This window comes from Phoca vitulina, unplaced genomic scaffold, assembly GCF_004348235.1.
Source record: "Phoca vitulina isolate PV1807 unplaced genomic scaffold, GSC_HSeal_1.0 scaffold6, whole genome shotgun sequence".
In the NCBI taxonomy this organism is placed as follows: Eukaryota; Metazoa; Chordata; class Mammalia; order Carnivora; family Phocidae; genus Phoca; species Phoca vitulina.
In genome coordinates, this window is record NW_022589709.1 from 45,406,889 (window position 1) to 45,430,860 (window position 23,972).

The 23,972-nt window shown below is 38.8% G+C and overlaps 1 protein-coding gene across 4 annotated transcripts in view; it reads right to left on the reverse strand.

Annotated features, from left to right (window-relative positions):
- Positions 1-23,972, reverse strand: part of VCAN (versican) — a 143,338-nt gene that overhangs the window by 72,900 nt on the left and 46,466 nt on the right. For all 4 annotated transcript variants that reach the window (XM_032404046.1, XM_032404044.1, XM_032404045.1 and 1 more), the window contains 2 exons: positions 22,409-22,583; positions 22,196-22,323 (listed from right to left, as the gene is read on the reverse strand). In XM_032404046.1, coding sequence (XP_032259937.1) covers positions 22,196-22,323; positions 22,409-22,583 — 303 coding nt within the window. The remainder of the gene's footprint in view (positions 1-22,195; positions 22,324-22,408; positions 22,584-23,972) is intronic.

The following is a 23,972-nucleotide window of genomic DNA, read 5'->3' on the forward strand; positions in this document are numbered from 1 at the left end:
AAGGGAAACTATACTAAAATGTCACCCGGGTTATTTCACATCGTTTCACCTGAAATCCAACAGTAGCTCTCGAACCCTCTTTCTCACCTCTCACTACCATCAAAATGGATGAACTCCCATCAAATTAAACAACAAAACAAGAAAAACTCCAGGGTTTGAAGATGCGAAGGGACAGGAAAGCAAGATGGATCCCGTGGTTGTTACGTCATCCGGGGCTGAGAGTGCATGGAGGCCCCCTAACGTTCGCTCCCACTCCAACTGGCCCAAGTGACCAAGGTCCCCCTGGAGGAAGAGGCACGTTTTTGTTTGCTGCTCGCTCTGCCCAGGGTGCATACCTCTCGCAATCTGTCTGCCCAAAGGGGGCGCCCTTTTCCAGGTCTCACAAAGACATCATACGCGCTAGCCGGGGCTCTAGCTACGTTTGAGAGACTCTTCTATTTGCTTATTGATTAACAAAGGAAGGCTGAACGTTTACTTTGTTCATCACCAGGCCCAATTAGCAGAGAATCTGTTCACAATAACTTAACATGTCACAATAAAATATTCTGGAAATGCTAGAATAAATGCTTTGTTAAATCGGTACGTGGGGAGCTAACAAAACAAGGGGCGTCAATAAATTCAATGCAAATTAAATGATGCTTCTCACATTACAGCACAAGTGGCTCGAAGACAGAGGCAGGGTGAGAGAATACCTAAGCAAATACAGCAGGCGGGAGGGAGAGAAAATGAGGCAGGGGGAAGCGAAAATATTGATAGCTCATTACTGCAGCCGCAGGTCCCAGCTGCATCTCACTGAAGCCGTCTCTGACTGTATGATTTATTAGACAAGGGGACTCCAGAGCTCTCACGATTCAGCTCTTCACCTGACTAAAGCCAGATGTAACAAGCGATTGCTTACAATGAATAGAGCCATTACTCTCTCTGAGTGTGCAATAGCTTCATAAAACAAGAAAAATTAGTCGCGGGAAAAATGGCCAAATCACACACGTCAGCTTTGGTCACTATGAATCTAAAATAGGCCAAATCCCTATAAGAGCTATTTGAAGAAGAGAGAGAAAAATGACTTTTACCTAACTGAAAAAAAGTGGGGGGGGGGGGGCGGTGGGAATCGCTTTTTGTCCTTAACTGTGTAGGTTGGCAAGGACAGTAACCTCAAATCCAAAATACACTGTAAGAACGTAAGTTCCAGCCACATTCCTGCACCATCTCCCTCCCTAAGAAATTTTAAAAGCATAAGGGTCACAGTACCACTTACGGAGTAGATCTTCAATAATCCTTGCTAAGTGAATGGCATTTCAAGTTCTTGTTAAGAAACAAGGTGCTCTTTTTCTTCCGTCCTCCCCAAGCAGCACATTCAAAAAAGCTGACTGCAGCCGAGCTGTGGGGAGCTGCGGTCCAGAAGAGCTGATTCATCTCACCTATGGATTTGGCTTAAAGCAACCTGGGGCAAGGCAGACAGAGAGACTGTCTGTGTGCTCCTGAGCAGCCTCATTCACTTCAAAGGAATGCAAGAGTGAGAGAGGGCAGCACGCCAAACTGTTTCCCTCCAAGGTAGAACACTTGCATTTGTTATTACAGCTGGAATATCCTTCTGTTGCCTTAGTTCCCTGTGATGTACTGCAATTTTGAGGCAAAATGACTGCTCCTTTATAGTAATAAGAGTGATTAGCCAATCAAAGCAGGCAGAGAAATAGAATTGAGAGAGTAGAAGTCTGCTATTCCAAACAGCAATGCCAGTCTGTATGTTGGGGGAAATCAACTTCTCCAAATGTGGCCAGACCAAAGGGCCAGTGAAGAAGAGTGACAGCAGGATTTCATGGGTAACTGGTTTCCCCTCTTTTAAACAGCAAATATATTTGGGGTGTTAGAGGAAAGAAAGGTTTCAGAAGATGCTGGTAGGTTAAAAAGAGAATTCCCTTATTATTATTAAGTCAATAAAGATCTACTTATAGAATTTTTATATAGAAACTCTTGTTAAGTCTGACTATATTGCAGTCAATTATTTAATTCATTTGTTTGGAAGATATAATTTCCATCCATCTATCCAATACCCATAAAATAATCATTTTACTTATTTGATTAAATTCTATTATCCCCAAGGCCACCTATTTTCCTTTATATGTAGGAACTTTTCAAAAACTGAAAATAAAATTAAAAAAAAAAAAACATTGAAAAAGATATCACCATTGGGTTTCATTCAACTCAGATTTAAAAAAAAAAAAGATTTAATTGGCATTGAGTCAAACCTCCAAACTTTGCCCATCCTATGTATCAACCTCAAAATATTAAGGCCAGGACATCTTATACTTTTCTAAAATATGCCAGAATATCCTAGCATCCGTTTTATACTGAAACCCAAACCAGAAAATAAAAAAGGTAAGTCAATAGGTAATGCACAGCAGTAATTGAACTAATTTGTATTACTAAGTGTCTTGGATTCCTAAGACATCTATGACCTCCTATTTTGTTTTTATTCCTTAGATGCCTGGTTTTAATTAGATAATCCTTTGACATTATATATCTTTTATCTAACATAATACAAACATAGGTGACCTATTGTTTAAATCCGAATTAACCTATTAAAAGCTTATTGTTGAAGATGTGGATCAGAAAGACTGTTAATTTATGGTCCAAGTTCGAAGAACATAATTCCCAAAAATGTCTTCTACAGAAAACTGGTGATCCTTGAGATGCGAATAGGTATTCTATAGAAAAGAGGTTCCACGGACAACTGCATTTGGAAAACAAATGCAAGTGATCTGACAGGTTTCTGCAAGACTTCTCAGAGCATTTAATATTATAGCTTATTTATTGAGAGTTCCCACAGGAAGTTACAATTTGTAAGCCATCTGACCAGAGAAGCCTCCTTTACTCATAGAATACCAATTAATAGTCCATGGACCTGTTCCGTGGAATCATTTTCCAAACTCAATGAATCCATAGCAAGTATAATTTGCTATTAAGTTTCTGGTTGCCTACGTGTCAACCTACTTAAGATAGAAGCAAAGTGGACCAGGTAAGCAAACAGCATTAAGCAGGAGCCAAAAAGCTAGAGTACAAAGCAAAGGGTATATGAAGTCCATTGCCTCCTAGGGTTGCATCAAAGCCTGCCAGTGAGCACAGGGGACGGGGAAGAGGCAGGGACCTCGATGAAGCAACTAAGACGGTATTTAATGAACACGGAGGTTCATTTCTTAAAAGAAGATCTTTTTGAGAAAAGTAAACCAAGGAATAGCAGACAAAAGCAGGCTTTCTCCTCAATAATAAGTGGTAGGCACAAAGCTTTCCCACAGAAAAAAAGCATATCGATACCACAGGGGAAAAAAATGCAGATTTTAAGCTAAACACTGACCACTTTTACAATGATAAAGCAGTCAAGATGTTAAGATTTTCAATGTTTCCAGTGATCTACTCTCAGTTTTTAAATCCATAGTCAGGAATTATTTACAGGTCAAATTATATGTTCTAAACTATAACACAGCAGAATGAAATGAGACAGATACTAAGTCTGGGCCAGTAACAATAATGTAACTCCAGCCTTGGTCCAAAAATGAATGATCGTAACAGGATGCATCAAGACATAAAGTCTGAAGTTCAGAGTCAAGGGCACATCAGGCACCAAAGAATCAAGAGAAAGAGAAAGCAAACCTGGGAAATCAAGCAAAGCAACTAAGTGCATTAGCTTAGTTTCTTTCTCTACGACACAACTTAATTGGTCAGGTTGTGTAAGTTCCTGCCCCGAAGGTATCTTAAAGGCACCTTTTTGCCTCTGATGTAGGTAATAAAAGCTCCTTCTGAATCATAGTACTGCTTTAGAGAGGGAGAGAAAGCAAAACCTTTTGTGAGATAAAATGCCCATTTTATTAGCACAGGACAAGGCTGTGTTCTCTTTCTACCACTGAATACTTGTAACTGAGCCATTTAATGTACTTTAGATTTACTGGATAGTTGCCTTCCTGGGTGGTAGACATTACTTTTACAAGTTGACAATGAGTCTGCTCTCTAAGTTCCAGAAGTAGCCTCTTCAAGGTAGCTACATCTATAAGACACTTACCATCAAATTGGTAACTAGAGTAAAGATTTGGAACATGTTTGTAAATGTTATCTACCTATGAGACAATACTTAATTTTTCTCTAAAGAGAACAAATAAAATGTCAGGAAAGAAATATACAAAATGTTTTACATATAATTACTTAACATAAAAGGTCAAGTTAATTTAAGTTAGCATAAGTAAGAATTCATTGAGGTGTATACATATATGCTCACATTAGTACACACATGAGATATAATAATGCTGAACAGAGGATTGCAGATATAGGATAATTTGCATACTTATCTGAAAAACATATATGTGGTATCTTAATGCATATTTTTCCAAAATCTCAAATTAAATGTTATCGGTTTGAATTATTCCTGTTATTTCAACTTTCTAGGGATATCCTGGAAGAAACTGGAAGACACCGCTGGTGAGACTTTAATATCTGGTGACATTCCACAAATTAAATTTACTTTAATCATGGGAATTAACATCATCAGAAATATTAAGGAAAAAAATACTTTCGTTTGACAACTAACTGCTACAAGACTCCCTGGAAATTGGACCATGCGTGTTCTTTTTTCCACACTTCTCATTGCTAAATGGGAAAGTGGCTTCTTGGCAGACTAAAAAATGACATATACTGAAATGGCAAACAATGATGAAAACAAATCAAACATTAAAAATGACCTGCACTGTTCAAAAGCTAGAATTTATACCCAGGAGTAACTCAGAACAACTATTAAAGAGTCCGGTTCTAGAGCAAAGCGAGGATAAGATCTTTCTTTCCTGCAGACAATTCCCTGTAAATACCAAGGAGAAAAGGGGAATTGGCAGGGGCAGGACATACATAATTACTCCATTCTCTGCTGGATTCAGTGGACAGGTAGCCAAAGCCAAAATCCCACCACAGTTTTCTGGGCTGGGTATATTTGCTGGGTAGTGTGATAAATGTTTATTGTTTGTTTCTGCTTATTTGTGCTCATAACCCTTCTATCATGAACTGTCCAGTCTGAAAATAAGTTCTTATAAACTAATCATGATTCCCTTTATCCATTTGAAAAAAGAACTCTGATTTTTTTTTTTTTCACTTTAAGGAAGTTCAGGATTTATAAATGTTACTACATTGCCTTGCTATTTAAGTTATAATAAGTAATAAATATATGTAAAAGTAGCTACAGTGTGTAAGCAGGAAGTAGTCATGTGACATGAGCTTCTAGATGCCGATATAATAAAACCATTTATGGCAAATATCCTGATGATAAAAGCAATTCAGCATAATTATTATTAGCTTTGAAGTTTTGGACTTTTAAGTTTCAAAGGATGTTTATTTTTTCTTTTCTTTCTCTCCCTTTCTCTCTCTCTCTCTTGCCCTCTCTCACTCTTGCTCTTTTTTGACTGTGTCTACGTACACACGATCAAAGCATTGAAGACTAATGCTCATTATACTCTGGATCACAGTATCCATCAGCTGTACATGTTTGATTAACAGCTAACATACACTGCTATATAATCTTTTGAGGGCCAACATTTGAAGATAATTCAAAAGCATGTCAGTTCCCCTAAGATTTGGTCCTTCAACCTGCACAGAGACCACCCTTCTGTTCAAAGTGACAAGAAAACCTCAGGGGCTGCCAACCTAACTTCATTCCATCTCGAGTGCAAGGCTGGCATTATTCCCAATTTGGCGGTAATGAGACTGGAAGGACAGATCAGCACCTTTCAGATTTTTCACTTGTCTTAGGCTGAAGGAGAAGCATGATGTGGCTTAGAGCACAGACAGAATTTTGAATTTTTAACTTCCAATTAATTACTAAAGAATTGTCATCAGTTGGCTCTTAGAGTCAGTTAAAATGCTCTAAGTCAGATAAGGAAAGGAATCCATGTATTTGTCAATGTGTTATTATACAAGATCTCATGTATGTCGATTTGAAGAGCTTAAAGAGATAGGAAACCCCACTAAAATTTAAAATTTAAACATATTTTTATGGTTTTTCAGGATGTCATATCTCCTTCTTTCCCACTGACAAAGCAGTAAGATTTTAATTAGAGTGAGAAAGAAATTCTAAAATATTTCTGGGTGTCTGAGTCTTCAAAATATCTAAGAGATTGAACATGTTATTTGATTTGACAGGCACGGTATGGCTATGGGTCAACACAGGACGATCAGCCTAGTTTGGCTTTTTTTTTTTTACTTTTCACAGCTGAAAGGTAAATGGCCACTGTATTTCCTAAGAAGCTCTTTCAGTTCAGAACTCCAAAAGACCTTGACATCAAAATCTTAGAGCAAATGTCACATGCTTCAAGGGATGTATATCATGACAAGTCTACTTATGGTAAGATTATAAATGCAAGGGTATATATAGAGAAAATCCTAAGGATGCCATTAAAGAGCTATTAGAACTAATAAACAAGTTCAGCAGAGTTGCAGGATACAAGATACAAGACCAATATATAAAAACCAATTGCATTTCCATATACTTCCCACAAACAATCAGAAAAAGAAAGAAAACTCCACTTTCATTTGCATCAAAAAAGAACAAAATATTTAGGATGAAATTTGACAAAAGTACTGTAAAACTTATACTCTAAAAGCTATAAAACACTGATGAAAGAAATTAAAGAAGGTCTTAAGAATTGGAAAAATGTCCCATGTTCATGGATCTGAAGATTTAATATGGTTAAGATGGCAATATGCCACAAATTGATCTAAAGATTCAATGCAACCCCTATCAGAATCCCAGCTGGCCTCTTTGTAGAAATCGACAAGCTGATCTTAAAATTCAGATGAGAACTCAAGGGCCCAGAATAACTAAAATAATTTTGAAAAAGAACACAGTTAGAGGTCTCATACATTCCAATTTCACAATTTATTGCAAAGCAACAGTAATTAAGACAATGTGGGACTAACATAAGTAGAGACATATAGATCAATGGAATAGAATGGCAAGTCCAGAAACAAACCCATATATCTATGAACAGTTGATTTTCAAAAAGATGCCAAGGCCATTAAATGGGAGAAAGAACAGTCTTTTCAATAAGTGGTGCAGGGACAACTGGATGTCTATACATACAAAAGAATGAATCTGGACTCTTAACTCATTCCACATACAAAAATTAACTCAAAATCAATCAAAAGAAAAATAAAACTTAAAACTTATAAAACTTGTAGAAGAAAACACAGAAGCAAGTCTTCATGACTGGGGATTTGGCAGTGTTTTCTTAGATATGACACCACAAGCACAAACAACCGAAGAACAAAGAGATAAATTGGACTTCATTAAAATTCAAAAATTTTGTGTGTCAAAGGACCCTACTGAGAAAGTAAAAAAGACAACTCATGGAATGGGAAAAAAAAATGTGCAAATCTTCCAAAAAGACACTTTAATCTAGAGTATATAAAGAACTCCTGCAACTAAATAACAAAAAGACACCCCAGTTAAAAATGGGTAAAGGTAAAAACAAAACAAAACAAAATGGGTAAAGGTTCTGAATAGACATTTCTTTTTTTTTACTTTTAAGATTTTATTTATTGGGGCGCCTGGGTGGCTCAGTCATTAAGCGTCTGCCTTCGGCTCAGGTCAGGATCCCAGAGTCCTGGGATCGAGCCCCGCATCGGGCTCCCTGCTCTGTGGGGAGCCTGCTTCTCCCTCTCCCACTACCCCTGCTTGTGTTCCCTCTCTCGCTGTGTCTCTCTCTGTCAAATAAATAAAACCTTAAAAAAAAAAGATTTTATTTATTTATTTGACAGAGAGATAGAGAGAGAGCACAGGTAGGCAGAGCTGCAGGCAGAGGGAGAGGGAGAAGTAGGCTCTCCGCTGAGCAGAGCCCAATGTGGGGCTCGATCCCAGTACCCTGGGATCATGACCTGAGCCAAAGGCAGATGCTTAACGGACTGAGCCACCCAGGTGCCCCTAGACATTTCTTTTTTTCTTTTAATTGAGGTTTAATTGACATAAATTATATTCATTTCATGTGTACAACATAATGATTCAATATTTGTATATATTGCAAAATGATCACCACAATAAGTCTTGTTAACATCCATCACTATACATAATTACAAATATTTTTTCTTGTGATGAGAACTTTTAATATTTACTCTCTTAGCAACATTCATATATGCAATATAAATTATTAACTATGGTTTCCATGCTATATGTTACATCCCCATGACTTACTCATTTTATAACTCGACTGAATAGACATTTCTCCAAGAAAATATACAAATGGCCAATAAGCACATGAAAAGTTGCTTAACATCACTAGCCATAAGAGAAATACAAATTAAAACCACAATGAGATATTTTTGGCTGTAATCAAAATCTCGGATAAAAACAAGTGTTGGCAAGGATGTGAAAGAACCAGGACCCTAATATAGTGCTGGTGAGAATTTAAAATGGTGTGGCCACACTGGAAAACAGGCAAGCAGTTCTTCAAGAAGTTAAAAATGGAGTTACCATTTAAGCCAGCAATTCTAATCATTACAACACAATGAGTAAACAAATCATTACTCAAATAAGAATGAAGATATTCTTATGCGAGAAATCAGAAATTTGGGGGAGTCTGGAGAGCACTTTATCTCTTCTTGGCTGGGAGGACTGTCTGTTCTCCTCTGGGGAATCTGCAGCCACAAGAGTTTACTGCCGGGAAATAGGAAAAAGGGCATATCCCATTATTTAACCTTTCCTTATGGCAAAAAGCAGGGTTAAAAAAAGAAATACTTGACAAGGTTCTCATGAGGATTAAGTTAAACAATAATACAACCAAATAATAAATAGTTTCCTTCCTTACCTTATCTGTGGAGCTACTTCACGGTCAATCTATGGAAATCATTATACTGAATGAGGGTATCATTTTCCAGAGGGGCTGCCAGGGTGCCATGCCTGCTTGCTTTCCTCACTGGCTCTTAGCTACACTCTTCAAAACTCCCAAGGTCAGTTTCAGGTCCCTAGCAAGACATGTTAATTTCCAAAGCTTATGTAAGAAGCCACCGCTGCAGCTATGATCTATGGTTCTATGAGTTCTACAGAGAATAAATGAAAAGTTTTCAGCATCTTCTAGCACCAAACCAAAGTGAATGGAAGTGAGGAGTTTCTGTAATCCAGAATCAATATTTGAATCATTTGCTGACCCATAGTAAGTAGGAAGCTCTTCTAGCTGACACAGAACGTTTTAACTGAATAAGACCAGTATCACTAATTCTTAGATAACTCCCGCTGGTGAAGTATTTTGTAGATTATATGTTGTAAATCCCATTAAAATTAAAAGTCAATATGGGGAGGAGCAAGATGGCAGAGGAGTAGGAGACCTAAATTTCGTCTGGTCCCAGGAATTAAGCTAGATAAGGATCAAACCATTCTGAACAACTACGAACTCAACAGGAGATTGAAGAAAGGAATAGCAGCAACTCTCTGAACAGACAAGCGACCACTTTCTGGAAGGTATGCGGAGAAGTGAATCGGAGGCGATATTCAGGAAGATAGACGGCGGGGGAGGGGGCCTCCGTCGGCCACTTCTGGCAAGTGACAGAGCAGCGGAGCACAAAATCAGAACTTTTATAAGTCGGCTCCACTGAGGGACGTCGCTCCAGCGGCTAAGCAGGGCGTGGAACCCTCGTGGGACAGTGTGGTCTCAGGATCGACGGGGTCACAGAGAGACCAGGGGTGCCTGAGTGCGGCAGAGCTCCCAGGTATCGGAGCGGGGAAGCCGGCTGCAGAGACAGAGCCGAGGAGCGGACTCTCAGCTCGGGGTTGCCATAAACCGTGATCCGCGGCACAGTCAGGCCACTGCTCCTCCAGCAGGGACCCAACAAGCAGCAGATCCGGGGAGACTCACCTTCCACCCCTGGGAGGAGCGGCGCGGGAGCGCACCACAGGGATCTGCTGGGTTTGGAGACTCCACACGGGGTCGGGTGCCAGAGATAGAAATGCTCAGTCACAGGCCAGGGGAGCACGGAGACCGGGGAGACGGGAGTGATTGACTGCTTTTCTCTGGGGCGCACTGAGAAGTCAGGCCCGGAGTTCTCGGCTCCTCCAGAGCAGAGACTGGGAGGCCGCCATTTTCACTCTTGGCCTCCAAAGCTGTACGGAAAGCTTGCAGGGAAAAAAAGCTCCTGAGAGCAAACCCGAGCAGATTACTTAGCCCGGACCAGCAAGGGCGGGGCAATTCCGCCTCCGGCAAAGACATTTGGGAACCATGGCAACAGGCCCCTCCCCCAGAAGATCAGCAAGAACAGCCAGCGAAGACCAAGTTTACCGATCAACGAGAACGGCAGAACTCCAGCGCTAGGGGAATACTGCACATAGAATTCATGGCTTTTTTACCATGATTCTTTAGTCTTTCAAAGTTAATTTTTTTAATCTTTTTTTTTTTTTTGAATTTTTCTTTTTCCCTTTTTCAACCAACATCTTATCAATCACTTTTTTAAAAATCTTTTTTATTTTTCATTTTTAGAGTCATATTCTATCCCTTCATTGTAGTTAACCTTATTTTTGATATATATATAAGTTGTTCTCTCTTTAAAATTTTGGGATACAGTTTCTTCTAACAGACCAAAAGATACCCTAAATCTCTAGTGTATGGCTTTGTTCCAGTCTCCTGCCTGATCACATTCTCTCCCTTTTTTTTTAATTCCTCTTCTTTCTTTTTTCAACCAACTTCTTATCTGATCAATTCCTTTCAAAAAATCTTTTATAATTTTCATCTTTACAGTCATATTCCATCCCTTCATCTTATTTACCCTTATTTTTATACATATATAAGTTTTTCTTTCTTTAAAAATTTTGGGAGGCAGTTTCTTCTAACAGACCCAAATACACCCAAAATCTAGTGTGTGGCACTGATCTATGCACCAGCATGATCATATTTGATCATATTCTTTTTTTTTTAATCTTTTTCTTTTTTTTTCTTTTTTCATTCTTTCCCTTTCTTTTCCCCCTGTTTCAGGTCTCTTCTGATTTGTTTAGTGTATATTTTTCTGGGGTCATTGTTACCCTGTTAGCATTTTGTTCTCTCATTCATCTATTCTCCTCTAGACATAATGACAAGATGGAAAATATCACCTCAAAAAAAAAGAACAAGAGGCAGTACCGACCGCCAGGGACCTAATCAATACAGACATTAGTAAGATGTCGGAACTAGAGTTCAGAATGACTATTTTAAAGATACTAGCTGGGCTTGAAAAAAGCATGGAAGATACTAGAGAAACCCTTTCTGGAGAAATAAAAGAACTAAAATCTAACCAAGTCGAAATCAAAAAGGCTATTAATGAGGGCAATCAAAAAAGGAGGCTCTAACTGCTAGGATAAATGAGGCAGAAGAGAGAATTAGTGCTACAGAAGATCAAATGATGGAAAATAAAGAAGCTGAGAAAAAGAGAGATAAACAACTGGATCACGAGGGCAGAATTCGAGAGATAAGTGATACCACAAGATGAAACAATATTAGAATAACTGGGATCTCAGAAGAAGAAGAAAGAGGGGGGCAGAAGGTATATCGGAGCGAATTATAGCAAAGAACTTCCCTAATCTGGGGAAGGAAACAGGCATCAAAATCCAGGAGGCACAGAGAACCCCCCTCAAAATCAATAAAAATAGGTTAACACCCCCACATCTAATAGTAAAACTTATGAGACTCAGAGACAAAGAGAAAATCCTGAAAGCAGCTCGGGACAAGAGATCTGTAACCTACAATGGTAGAAACATTAGACTGGCAACAGACCTATCCACAGAGACCTGGCAGGCCAGAAAGGACTGGCATGATATATTCAGAGCACTAAATGAGAAAAATATGCAGCCAAGAATACTATATCCAGCTAGGCTGTCATTGAAAATAGAAGGAGAGATAAAAAGCTTCCAGGACAAAAAAAACTAAAGGAATTTGAAAACATGAAACTAGCCCTACAAGAAATATTGAAAAGGGTCGTCCTCTAAGCAAAGAGAGAGCCTAAAAGTAACACAGACCAGAAAGGAACACAGACAATATATAGTAACAGTCACCTTACAGGCAATACAATGGCACTAAATTCTTATCTTTCAATAGTTACCCGAATGTAAATGGGCTAAATGCCCCAATCAAAAGACACAGGCTATCAGATTGGATAAAAAAGCAAGACCCATCAATATGCTGTCTGTAAGAGATTCATTTTAGACCCAAAGACACCACCAGATTGAAAGTGAGGGGGTGGAAAACCATTTACCATGCTAATGGACACCAAAAGAAAGCTGGGGTGGCAATCCTTATATCAGACAAATTAGATTTTAAACCAAAGACTATAATAAGAGATGAGGAAGGACACATATACTTAAAGGGTCTATCCAACAAGAAGATCTAACAATTGTAAATATTTATGCCCTTAACATGGGAGCAGCCAATTATATAAGCCAATTAATAACAAAAGTAAAGAAACACATCGACAACAATACAATAATAGTGGGGGACTTTAACACCCCCCTCACTGAAATGGACAGATCATCTAAGCAAAAGATCACCAAGGAAATAAAGACTTTAAATGACACACTGGACCAAATGGACTTCACAGATATATTCAGAACATCCCATCCCAAAACAACAGAATACATATTCTTCTTTAGGGCCCGTGGAACGTTCTCCAGAATAGGTCACATCCTAGGTCACAAATCAGGTCTCAACTGGTACCAAAAGACTGGGATCATTCCCTACATATTTTCAGACCACAACGCTTTGAAACTAGAACTCAATCACAAGAGGAAAGTCAGAAAGAACTCAAATACACGGAGGCTAAAGAGCATCTTACTAAAGAATGAATGGGTCAACCAGGAAATTAAAGAAGAATTAACAAAATTCATGGAAACAAATGAAAATGAAAACACAACTGTTCAAAATCTTTGGGATGCAGCAAAGGCGCTCCTAAGAGGAAAGTATATAGCAATACAAGCCTTTCTCAAGAAACAAGAAAGGTCTCAAATACACAACCTAACCCTACACCTAAAGGAGCTGGAGAAAGAACAGCAAATAAAGCCTAAACCCAGCAGGAGAAGAGAAATAATAAAGATCAGAACTGAAATCAATGAAATAGAAACCAAAAGAACAGTAGAACAGATCAATGAAACTAGGAGCTGGTTCTTTGAAAGAATTAATAAGATTGATAAACCCCTGGCCAGACTTAACAAAAAGAAAAAAGGAGCCAAATAAATAAAATCATGAATGAAAGAGGAGAGATCACAACCAACACCAAAGAAATACAATTACAAGAACATATTATGAGCAACTATATGCCAGCAAATTAGATGATCTGGAAGAAATGGATGCATTCCTAGAGATGTATAAACTACCAAAACTGACCAGGAAAATAGAAAACCTGAACAGACCTATAACCAACAAGGAAATTGAAGCAGTCATCAAAAATCTCCCAACAAACAAAAGCCCAGGGCCAGATGGCTTCCCAGGGGAATTCTACCAAACATTTAAAGAAGAATTAATACCTATTCTGAAACTGTTCCAAAAAATAGAAATGGAAGGAAAACTTCCAAATTCGTTTTATGAGGCCACCATTACCTTGATCCCAAAACTAGACAAAGACCCCATCAAAAAGGAGAATTACAGACCAGTATCCTTGATGAAAATGGATGCAAAAATTCTCAACAAAATAGGATCTCACCCAGCCAATAGGATCCAACAGTACATTAAGAGGATTATTCACCACAACCAAGTGGGATTTATCCCTGGGCTGCAAGGTTGGTTCAACATCTGCAAATCAATCAGTGTGATACAATACCTTAATAAAAGAAAGAACAAGAACCATATGATCCTCTCAATAGATGCAGAAAAAGCATTTGACAAAGTACAGCATCCTTTCTTGATCAAAACTCTTCAGAGTATAGGGATAGAGGGTACATACCTCAATATCATAAAAGCCATCTATGAAAAACCCACAGCGAATATCATTCTCAATGGGGAAAAACTGAGAGCTTTCCCTCTAAGGTCAGGAACACGGCAGGGATGTCCACTATCACCACTGCTATCCAACATAGTATTAGAAGTCCTAGCCATAGCAATCAGACAACAAAAAGAAATAAAAGGCATCCAAATCAGCAAAGAAGAAGTCAAACTCTCATTCTTTGCAGATGATATGATACTTTATGTGGAAAACCCAAAAGATGCTACCCCAAAACTTCTAGAACTCATACAGGAATTCAGTAAAGTGGCAGGATATAAAATCAATGCACAGAAATCAGTGGCATTTCTATACACCAACAACAAGACAGAAGAAAGAGAAATTAAGGAGTCGAGCCCATTTACAATTGCACCCAAAACCATAAGATACCTAGGAATAAATCTAACCAAAGAGGCAAAGAATCTGTACTCAGAAAACTATAAAATACTCATGAAAGCAATTGAGGAAGACACAAAGAAATGGAAAAATGTTCCATGCTCATGGATTGGAAGAACAAATATTGTGAAGATGTCAATGCTACCTAGAGCAATCTACACATTTAATGCAATCCCTATCAAAATACCAACCACTTTTTTCAAAAAATGGAACAAATAATCCTACAATTTGTATGGAACCAGAAAAGACCCCGAATAGGCAGGGGAATGTTGAAAAGGAAAAGCAAAGCTGGCAGCATCATAATTCCGAACTTCAAGCTCTATTACAAAGCTGTAATCATCAAGACAGTATGGTACTGGCACAAAAACAGACACAAAGATCAATGGAACAGAATAGAGAGCCCAGAAATGGACCCTCAACTCTATGGTCAACTAATCTTCGACAAAGCAAGAAAGAATGTCCAATGGAAAAAAGATAGTCTCTTCAACAAATGGTGTTGGGAAAATTGGACAGCCACATGCAGAAGAATGAAACTGGGCCATTTCCTGACACCACACACAAAAATAAACTCCAAATGGTTGAAAGACCTAAATGTGAGACAGGAGTCCATCAAAATCCTAAAGCCGAACACAGGCAGCAACCTCTTCGACCTCAGCCGCAGCAGCTTCTTCCTAGAAACATGGCCAAAGGCAAGGGAGGCAAGGGCAAAAATGAACTATTGGGACTTCATCAAGATAAAACGCTTTTGCACAGCAAAGGAAACAGTCAGCAAAACCAAAAGACAACCAACAGAATGGGAGAAGATATTTGCAAATCACACATCAGATAAAGGGCTATTATCCAAAATCTTTAAAGAACTTACCAAACTCAACACCCAAAGTACAAATGATCCAATCAGGAAATGGGCAGAAGACATCAACAGACATTTTTTCCAAAGAAGACATCCAAATGGCCAACAGACACATGAAAAAGTGCTCAGTATCACTCGGAATCAGGGAAATCAAAATCAAAATCTCAATGAGATACCACCTCACACCAGTCAGAATGGCTAAAATTAACAAGTCAGGAAATGACAGATGTTGGCAGGGATGTGGAGAAAGGGGAACCCTCCTACACTGTTGGTGGGAATTCAAGCTGGTGCAGCCACTCTGGAAAACAGTATGGCGGTTCCTCAAAAATTGAAAATAGAGCCACCCTACGACCCAGCAATTGCACTACTGGGTATGTACCCCAAAGATACAAATGTAGTGATCCAAAGGGGTACGTGCACCCTGATGTTTATAGCAGCAATGTCCACAATAGCCAAACTATGGAAAGAGCCAAGATGTCCATCGACAGATGAATGGATAAAGAAGATGTGGTATATATATATACAATGGAATATTATGCAGCCATCAAAAGGAATGAAATCTTGCCATTTGCAATGACGTGGATGGAACTGGAGGGTATTATGCTGAGTGAAATAAGTCAATCAGAGAAAGACGTGTATCATATGATCTCACTGACAGGAGGAATTCTTAATCTCAGGAAACAAACTGAGGGCTGCTGGAGTGGTGGGGGGTGGGAGGGATGGGTGGCCGGGTAATAGACATTGGGGAGGGTATGTGCTATGGTGAGTGCTGTGAATTGTGTAAGACTGTTGAAACACAGACCTGTACCTCTGAAACTAATACATTATATGTTAAAAAAAAGAAGATAGTAGGAAGGGAAAAATGAAGGGGGGGAATTCGGAGGGGGAGACAAACCATGAGAGACTATGGAGTCTGAGAAACAAACTGAGGGTTCTAGAGGGGAGGGGGGTGGGTTGGCCTGGTGATGGGTATTAAAGAGGGCACGTACTGAATGGAGCACTGGTTGTTATACGCAAACAATGAATCATGGAACACTACATCAAAAACTAATGATGTAATGTATGGTGATTAACATAACATAATAAAATAAAAAAAAGAAAGAAACAAAATTAAAAGTCAATCTGAGAATCTATCGCAGGAAATCACACAATTTCCAGATTTGATAACTGATTTCTATCCAATCAAAGCCTCCAAAAAAGCCTGAACCTTTAAGCCCTGCTTAAGATCTGTTTAAGGACATTCGGGCCTTCACCTAAATTTTTAGCTTTGCATATCTAAAGGGGATCATATGATAACAAAAAGGAAAGGTTATTTTTTGGTTCTAGGCCAGACACAAGGATGGCATAGAAGTATTACACAGTTATGAAGGTGATAGAACTATCTTTGATTTTGACATGCGGAAGCAGTATAAAAATTAAGTGCTAAATTGTGAATAGGGACAAAGGAACCAATCCCAGAGGGGATGACTGGCTAGGGTGGCAAGAAAGGGAAATTACTGTGAGAAGCTGGAAAAGAGAAAATGTATCGCTAGGAAGGAATTCTTTCTAAGAGACACCATGGAGAAGAGTGAGAGGAGCAATTCAAAGAGAAAAATTAGTATCATGGTGATCAAATAAAGATGAAAAAAAATAGATTCTTAGTAAATTTGGGGAACAAAGTGAAGCATTTTTTTCAAATATTATAGAAATGGAAGGGTGGTAGTAATTGTATTCCAAAAGAGACAAAGTCTGAAAAAAATAATGCATTTACCACCAAGTATTTCTTGAGTAACTATTATGTTCGTATTAATGGAATAGGTCCTTCATTGAGATTGAGAGAGGTAGAGAAGATGTTTATGGCCTTATCTCTACAGGCAGTTACAGAAGTTTGGCAAAACAAAACTAACAGATCACATTTTGTATTCGGTGACTATATAGCAACTAAAGGACAATTAAACACCAAACATGTGGAAGAGGGAGTTCAGACTAAGGAAATCATGTGATCTGGAAGAGCGAAAGATGGGCTCTTGGAAGCAGTAAGTTTTCAGGTACAGGGAAGAGCAGAGTGTTGGAAAGCTGAGGGGTGTATGTTCTCTGAGAGGACCAAAGCAGAACTGCAGGTGGGAGCAAACACAGGGTCTGTGGAGGGCTGGTGCACGTGTCATGTTGGAAAGAGGGAAACAAGGTTGAATTGGTTACCCTCTAGGCAGGTTTGGGGGACTTCAAAGATTATGCAGAGTTTATGCTTGAGGAGGAAGATGACAGAAAATTCACCATGGGATTTTGAGTAGGAGAAGAACATGGACACAGTGTTCAAGCTCTTTGATGGTTGTAAAACAGGCCCCTTGAAGGTCTGTTAAAGGCATAGGGATTATCTGTGAGAATCAAAACCAGAGATGAGACACGGAAATGATTCACAAACTAGAAACATGGGTATGGAAATCAGAAGAGAATTCAGGGCTAAACATGCAAAACTAGAAACTAACATTTCCATTTTCACTTATTTGTTATTTTGGTGTACTTTCATGCCCCATTCATCCTACAAGGCATTTGATGTACAGTTTACCTACAAGAACAAGTATGACATTATACAAACTAATAAGGAAATTGGAGCAATGAAAATTTGGGAAGCAAGTAGAATAGCGATTAAGCCTGGAGAGGGGTGAAGTTATCCAAGGGGTAAGTGCAAAGCAAGGCGAGTAGAGTGGGCACTTTTAGTTTGCAGGTCAATTCAGTAATTCACACATTTATGTGATTCCATCTATGGAGCATGGACATAGTGGGGATATACATAAGCCACAGTCTTAGGGGAGAGACAGAGACAAAGCAAACATTTGGGGGTGGTTAGTCATATATTCAAGGTTTGGAGATGTAAAGGTGAGAAAAATCAACTAGGACTTAGGAAGAGGATATGAGATGAAGGAGACAGCCCATAGTACAGACACATCAAAGTGCTGGGAACCTTATGTGAAAGCCAGGAAATCAGAATAGTAGGGTAGTAGTTATTCCAGGAGAAGTAATAGCCAAAGGTAGGGTTACATAGAAAATATAGGCCATAGAAGGATGAGCTGTAAGTCCCCAAGGTTGCCTATATCAGAGGAGCAAGAAGCTCCTAGATCAATCATTCGTCGGGTCTAGGGATGAGACTGGAAGTATTGACTCACTTGCAAGGAGGTCACCCATGAAAATGAAAGCAGACTGACCTCACCTACCACCATTCTTTCCAACATTCTCTTATCTATCTTATTTAGGATAGTTTTTTGTTTGTTTTTTTGTTTTATTTTGTTTTGCTATGACACACATACTTCCTATCAAACAGCCAGTTTTCAGCACAGAATGCATTAATTCACAAAGCACTCTCAGAATTATTTAAATCTCCCACTAGCATGACCTCCTATGAGGAATCAGATACCAGATTGATTCCTGAACACTGTTAGTCAAGAATATAATATTCTAATCAGAGAATAAACTTACTTTAAACTATTTAGGAGGGATAACACAGGAATTCTGGTTTTGTCACTGTATTAATTTTAATTCTTAGTAATATTCAAGTAATATTCAAGCAATTTATCGTATTCAAAATGCCTTGACATGAAAGTCATCCTTCTTCATAAAATGAGCCATTTCCAGTTCTTTTCTATACACTTCAAAGTACCAGGACTCAGACTTTGACAGAACATTGCATTCAGAACATCTCAGAAAAATTCTAGTTTTAAGAACACTCCAGAGAAGAAATTTTACAGTCTGTCAAGATTATTTCTACATTTTGCAGTATTATCAGAAAATTTTTCCTTATATTGAACCTAATTCACAGAGTTGCAATTTTAAGTCATTTATTCTTTTTATGAATTCAGTGGAAATAAAGAACCTTTCATATATCCATAAGCTATTATTTATTGAGCACTTACTTTGAGACACGCACTGTGATAAAAGCTTTACACGTTCACTCGCCTCATTTTCATACCCTGATTAAAAAGTACGTATTCTAGGGCACCTGGGTGGCTCAGTTGGTTAAGCGACTGCCTTCGGCTCAGGTCATGATCCTGGAGTCCTGGGATCGAGTCCCGCATCGGGCTCCCTGCTCTGCAGGGAGTCTGCTCCTCCCTCTGACCCTCCCCCCTCTCATGTGCTCTCTCTCTCATTCTCTCTCTCTCAAATAAATAAATAAAATATTAAAAAAAAAAAAAGTACGTATTCTAATTGTCGCTATGTCAGAGAAGAAGAAACTGAAACAGAGGTAAAGCCTTGTTTAGGATCTCACAACTAGTAAGTGACAGAGCTGGGATTCAGTTGAGGTCCTTCCTGTTCTTAATTACAGGGACCTTAACGACCTCCCCAGACTCCTCTCTCAGCATTGTCTTTACCACTCCTAAATAATGCCAGTCCTTTACTCAATTTTCCGAACTGTATGATCATCTCAACTCTATTCTAAATGCTCTCAAAGTTCTCCAAACCTATGTTTCCAGGACACCCAAATTAAACTTCCTAATAAGGAACCCTCTCAATGTTTTCCAAAGCTACCTCACCAGGAAACACAGATTAAACTTTCTAATAAGGATTATTTTGTGATTATCTTAATTTCTAGATTTCCTACTTTAGAATCTTAATTCCCTTAATTTCTTGGTAATAGTGCTCTGTTACCGAATCATGGCTAATAAGCCACCACAATGTCTAGACCATTTCCAAAAATACAGGCTCGTACTGGAATTCTGGCTTGTGGATATAGCTAATATAACTGCTGTTTTACATTTACTGGTTATTTTTAAAAATAGAATTGAATATTACATTAGTATGTATAACTGTGCTATAATCACCATCTTAGAATAAGAACCAGATTAGTTTTTTTTTCTCCCCTAAACTAGCTGGATTTAATAGAGTATAATTATTTGAATTTTATAAAGAAATACATACAACAGAATGAATATGACATTATAAAACAAGAAGAAAAAAAAGAGGGTTGACATTCTGTTAACTAAATGCCTTTCATTTTAAATGACTAAATTAAAACAAAATTAATTACCTTTTTAAACTATGCTTCATTTTACACTTAATTGACTTTTTCATTAGGCCACCTGGAATATTTGGCTTCTGATCGAAAGTTATTGCACCTTAGTTCATAACTGGATATATTTTCCATCACATGCATTCTGATTGCATCAATATCTCTATTTTTTACTGACGCTCACACACACACTTGGCTGTCAAAAATACAATAAAATATAGGTGGCAATTATGATACCCCTGAATATAGTAATAAATCTCTCTTATGAGGAATTTTGGCTTACTTTCAAATAATCTGTCATTGATGTGGCAATTGAAACATCAGATGTAACTTTATATAGTGAACTTTCCACAAGAGTTTTTATCAATTCAAAGTTCAGTCAATGGCCTTTACTTCAAAGAGAGGCATACACTTCAGTAAAGGAAGGAGAGAGACCTTTATAAGAGTGATCTTGTGATCTTCCTCATTCATCGCCAGTCGCAAAGGCCTCTCTAACCTCCCCCACCACACCAGTCCAATTTCAGGTCAAGAGAGAAAAAACCAGTGTCCAGAGATTTGCAAATTATTCCAAGGGACAAAAAACATGGAAGAAAAAATTTCCAGAACAATGTCACTGTAAACATACTGAATATCCTTCAGAACTGTTAAATTCCTTCTATAAAACAATGAAAAACCTTGTTACTCTGCTCACAGAAATTTCAGTCAGTGCTTGAATTAGTAGTTATACTGATTCTTCTGCCTTTCTCTTTCAACTTTTATGTGCCCAAACAAAAACATTCAAATTCTGTGTATATATACATATATTTTATATTCAAAATTCAATATATATATCACATATATATCATAGGTTGGATTTTGTATGTTTTCCCTTCGTCCCTATGCAAAAATGGAAATGGTTAGTATCTGAAGTTCTACTTTAGAAAATACATTTACCAGCTTTAAAGGACAGTTATAATAAGAATGTTAAGATGCTAGCGAACCCCACTTAAGCAGCCTTCTGGTAAGCCAGGCTTCTTATTCAAATTTGGTCAGGGCATTAGGAAAATATAAGCTGCTTAGTTTCTAGCTTTCTGTCTCTGAGGTGGTTTATTCAATTCACAGAATCATAGAATTTTAATGTTGGAAGGGACCATGGAAATTATCTAGTCCAACCTCTTTATTTTACACATAAGAAAATTGAGATTATCTTTCTATATGCACCCAGCCAAAATTAAAAGAGTAACTCAATTCAGAACTCCCCCTTATATATTTAGACTTTAAGCTGCCTGTTAATACAAAGGAGACTCCATTTCAAAAGTCACAGAAACTTCTGTTCCATGTGTCTTACAATAAAACTGTACTGTGCCCCTTGGATGCCACTATTGAACTCATACTTGTCTTTAAGAACCTCTAACTCATGCCAAGTGAGAGATGATTGTGCCAAAATCAATCAGGCTGTAAGCATCTTAAAAGCAAGGCCTTTATCCTCCCTGGCTTCATATCCCTAACAACTAGCAGAGCACCCAGCATACGGTCGGTGGTTTCTTTAATGAATGAACAATTGCCCTGAATATTAGTGCAGCAAAGTTAACAGGAAAAGAAGTAAAACCTGACAGTCCCTCCTGGGCTAGTTTCAGCTATTTAGTTGAGCTTCGGGGTGTTTATCAGCACTTGGATTCACAGTGGTTTGTCATCACAGGACTTTACCTGAAGTTCTCACAAGAATAGGTACCACCCGTCCAGCTTTCTATTCTTAAGGCTCTAAAAGTGTATTGGAAACAGTCCAACAGCAGCATGCCTGAAAGAAAACCTGCCATTAACTGAAGACATTTCTAACCTGCATAACCATTTGTACACTCCTCCTTCTCTTTCCACTTTAATTTAAGCTTATTTCACCACAATCATACGGTCATTTAAACTAAATGCTGCTGCTTGGAATCCAAACACGTATGAAAACTTGCTCTAGTCCTACGTGCTCCCAGTCTGTCTTCAATTTCCTGAGTTCGAAGGAAGCATTAGAAATTTAAACATCGTACCATCCAGGTGGTCCACGTAGCAGTACACGTCGTAAGTTTCATGAGGTGAACGGAATCCGTAGGTCCTGACTCCTTCCTTCCCCATCATATCTCCGTAACAGCCTACTCGGGGAGCCCGGATGGGATACCTGGGGAAATAAAAGACTAGTCAGTAGCACTTGATTCTTCCTCTCAGATGAATGAATTACAGCCTGAGGCCCCCAGACCTCTCACCGGACGGTCTGATCCGCCAGCCAGCCTGCGTCACACTGCTCAAATCCATCTTCATAGGCGGCATAGAGCTGCTCTGGGGTTGCTATGACTGCTCCAACATCCAAACAAGTCTTCTGTGCCGCCTCAAAATTCAGAGTATACCTGCTGGTCGCCGCTCTGTAGTGAAACACAACCCCTGCCAAGAGAGCAGCAAGCAATTACAGGCAGGTTAAAATATCCCACCATACTTTGCAAAGTTTTTTACTGGAGCAATACATCAAATTCATTGCTCACATGGTAATAACACTATGGTGATCCTTTATTTTCACTTGGTGTAGCACCACACAAAATTATGGTGATGTGAGGAGCCCTAGAAATGCCATTCACCCAGGTGTCCTATCCTGCTCCATTAGGAAGTTTCCTGGCCAGGAATGTTCTATTCTCATGAAGACAATCTAAGAAAAAGATTTAAGCCACTAAATCCCAAGTGGTGGAGAGTTGTTCTAATTACAGGTAGTCTTCACATTATCATGGGGAGACTGGACAACTAAAGGGAGTTGGTGCTGCAGGGGATACAAAGAGTTAAGGGGGTCACAGGATCAACTTGCCCTACTTCATGATTTTACCCGGGGCCGACTCAACAGAAGCCCGTGGAACATTCACTAACACCACTTCCTCCAAACATAAAACATTTGAGATATTTACTTCCAGAAATAACGTACTAAGATGGCAAAGACAATGGACTGTGTATGAGTGAAAGCTTGTTCCAGTCCCTAATTTGTTCCTTAACCATATATTGTTAATCTCCCCCACCATAAAGTATAACGGATATTGCTTACGTTATCTGATATAAAAGTCAAATTATGTAAAGGCTTTAAAAATGTTGGATAGGCTACTAAACACTACCCAATGTTTATCATATTCACCATGTGACTAGCATAACTGAGGGTTTCCACTAAGACAGATAAAATGTATGATTTTTATCCCAAAGAAGGCCTGAAGTAAAGTTCCTAAGACTCCCCTGAGTTGAAGCTAGGCATCTCAGTACTTGCTTCAAATTCCACTCTGCTGTATGTTAAGAGTTGCATAATCTAGTGGTTCTTGAATGGTGCTCCAGGGCTCAAGGAATTGTCAAAGGGCTGAGGGAAGAGCAGCTGGGGGGTCGGGGGGTGGAGCTTTGGTCCTCCCCCCCACTTCAACAGGAGCATCTTTATTTTTAACTGGAGCAAATATGGTGACTCATTTCTACAAGACTGCAAAGTGAGTCATGGTAAGTACCTGGGAAGTCACTGGAAAATAGAAATTGGGGCAACTGGGTCTTATGGATGAGAATTTATTAAGAGTTGCACTGCCGGGGCGCCTGGTTTGCTCAGTCGGTTGAGTGTCTGACTCTTGATTTCAGCTCAGGTCATGATCTTAGGGTTGTGAGATTGAGTCTGGTGCCAGGTTCCACGCTCAGTGCAAGTCTGCCTGGGATGCTCTCCTTCTCCCTCGGTCCCTCACCCCACTCACACTCTCACTCTCTCTCAAATAAATAAATAAATAAATAAATCTTTTTTTTTTTTTTTTTTTTTTTTTTTTTTTT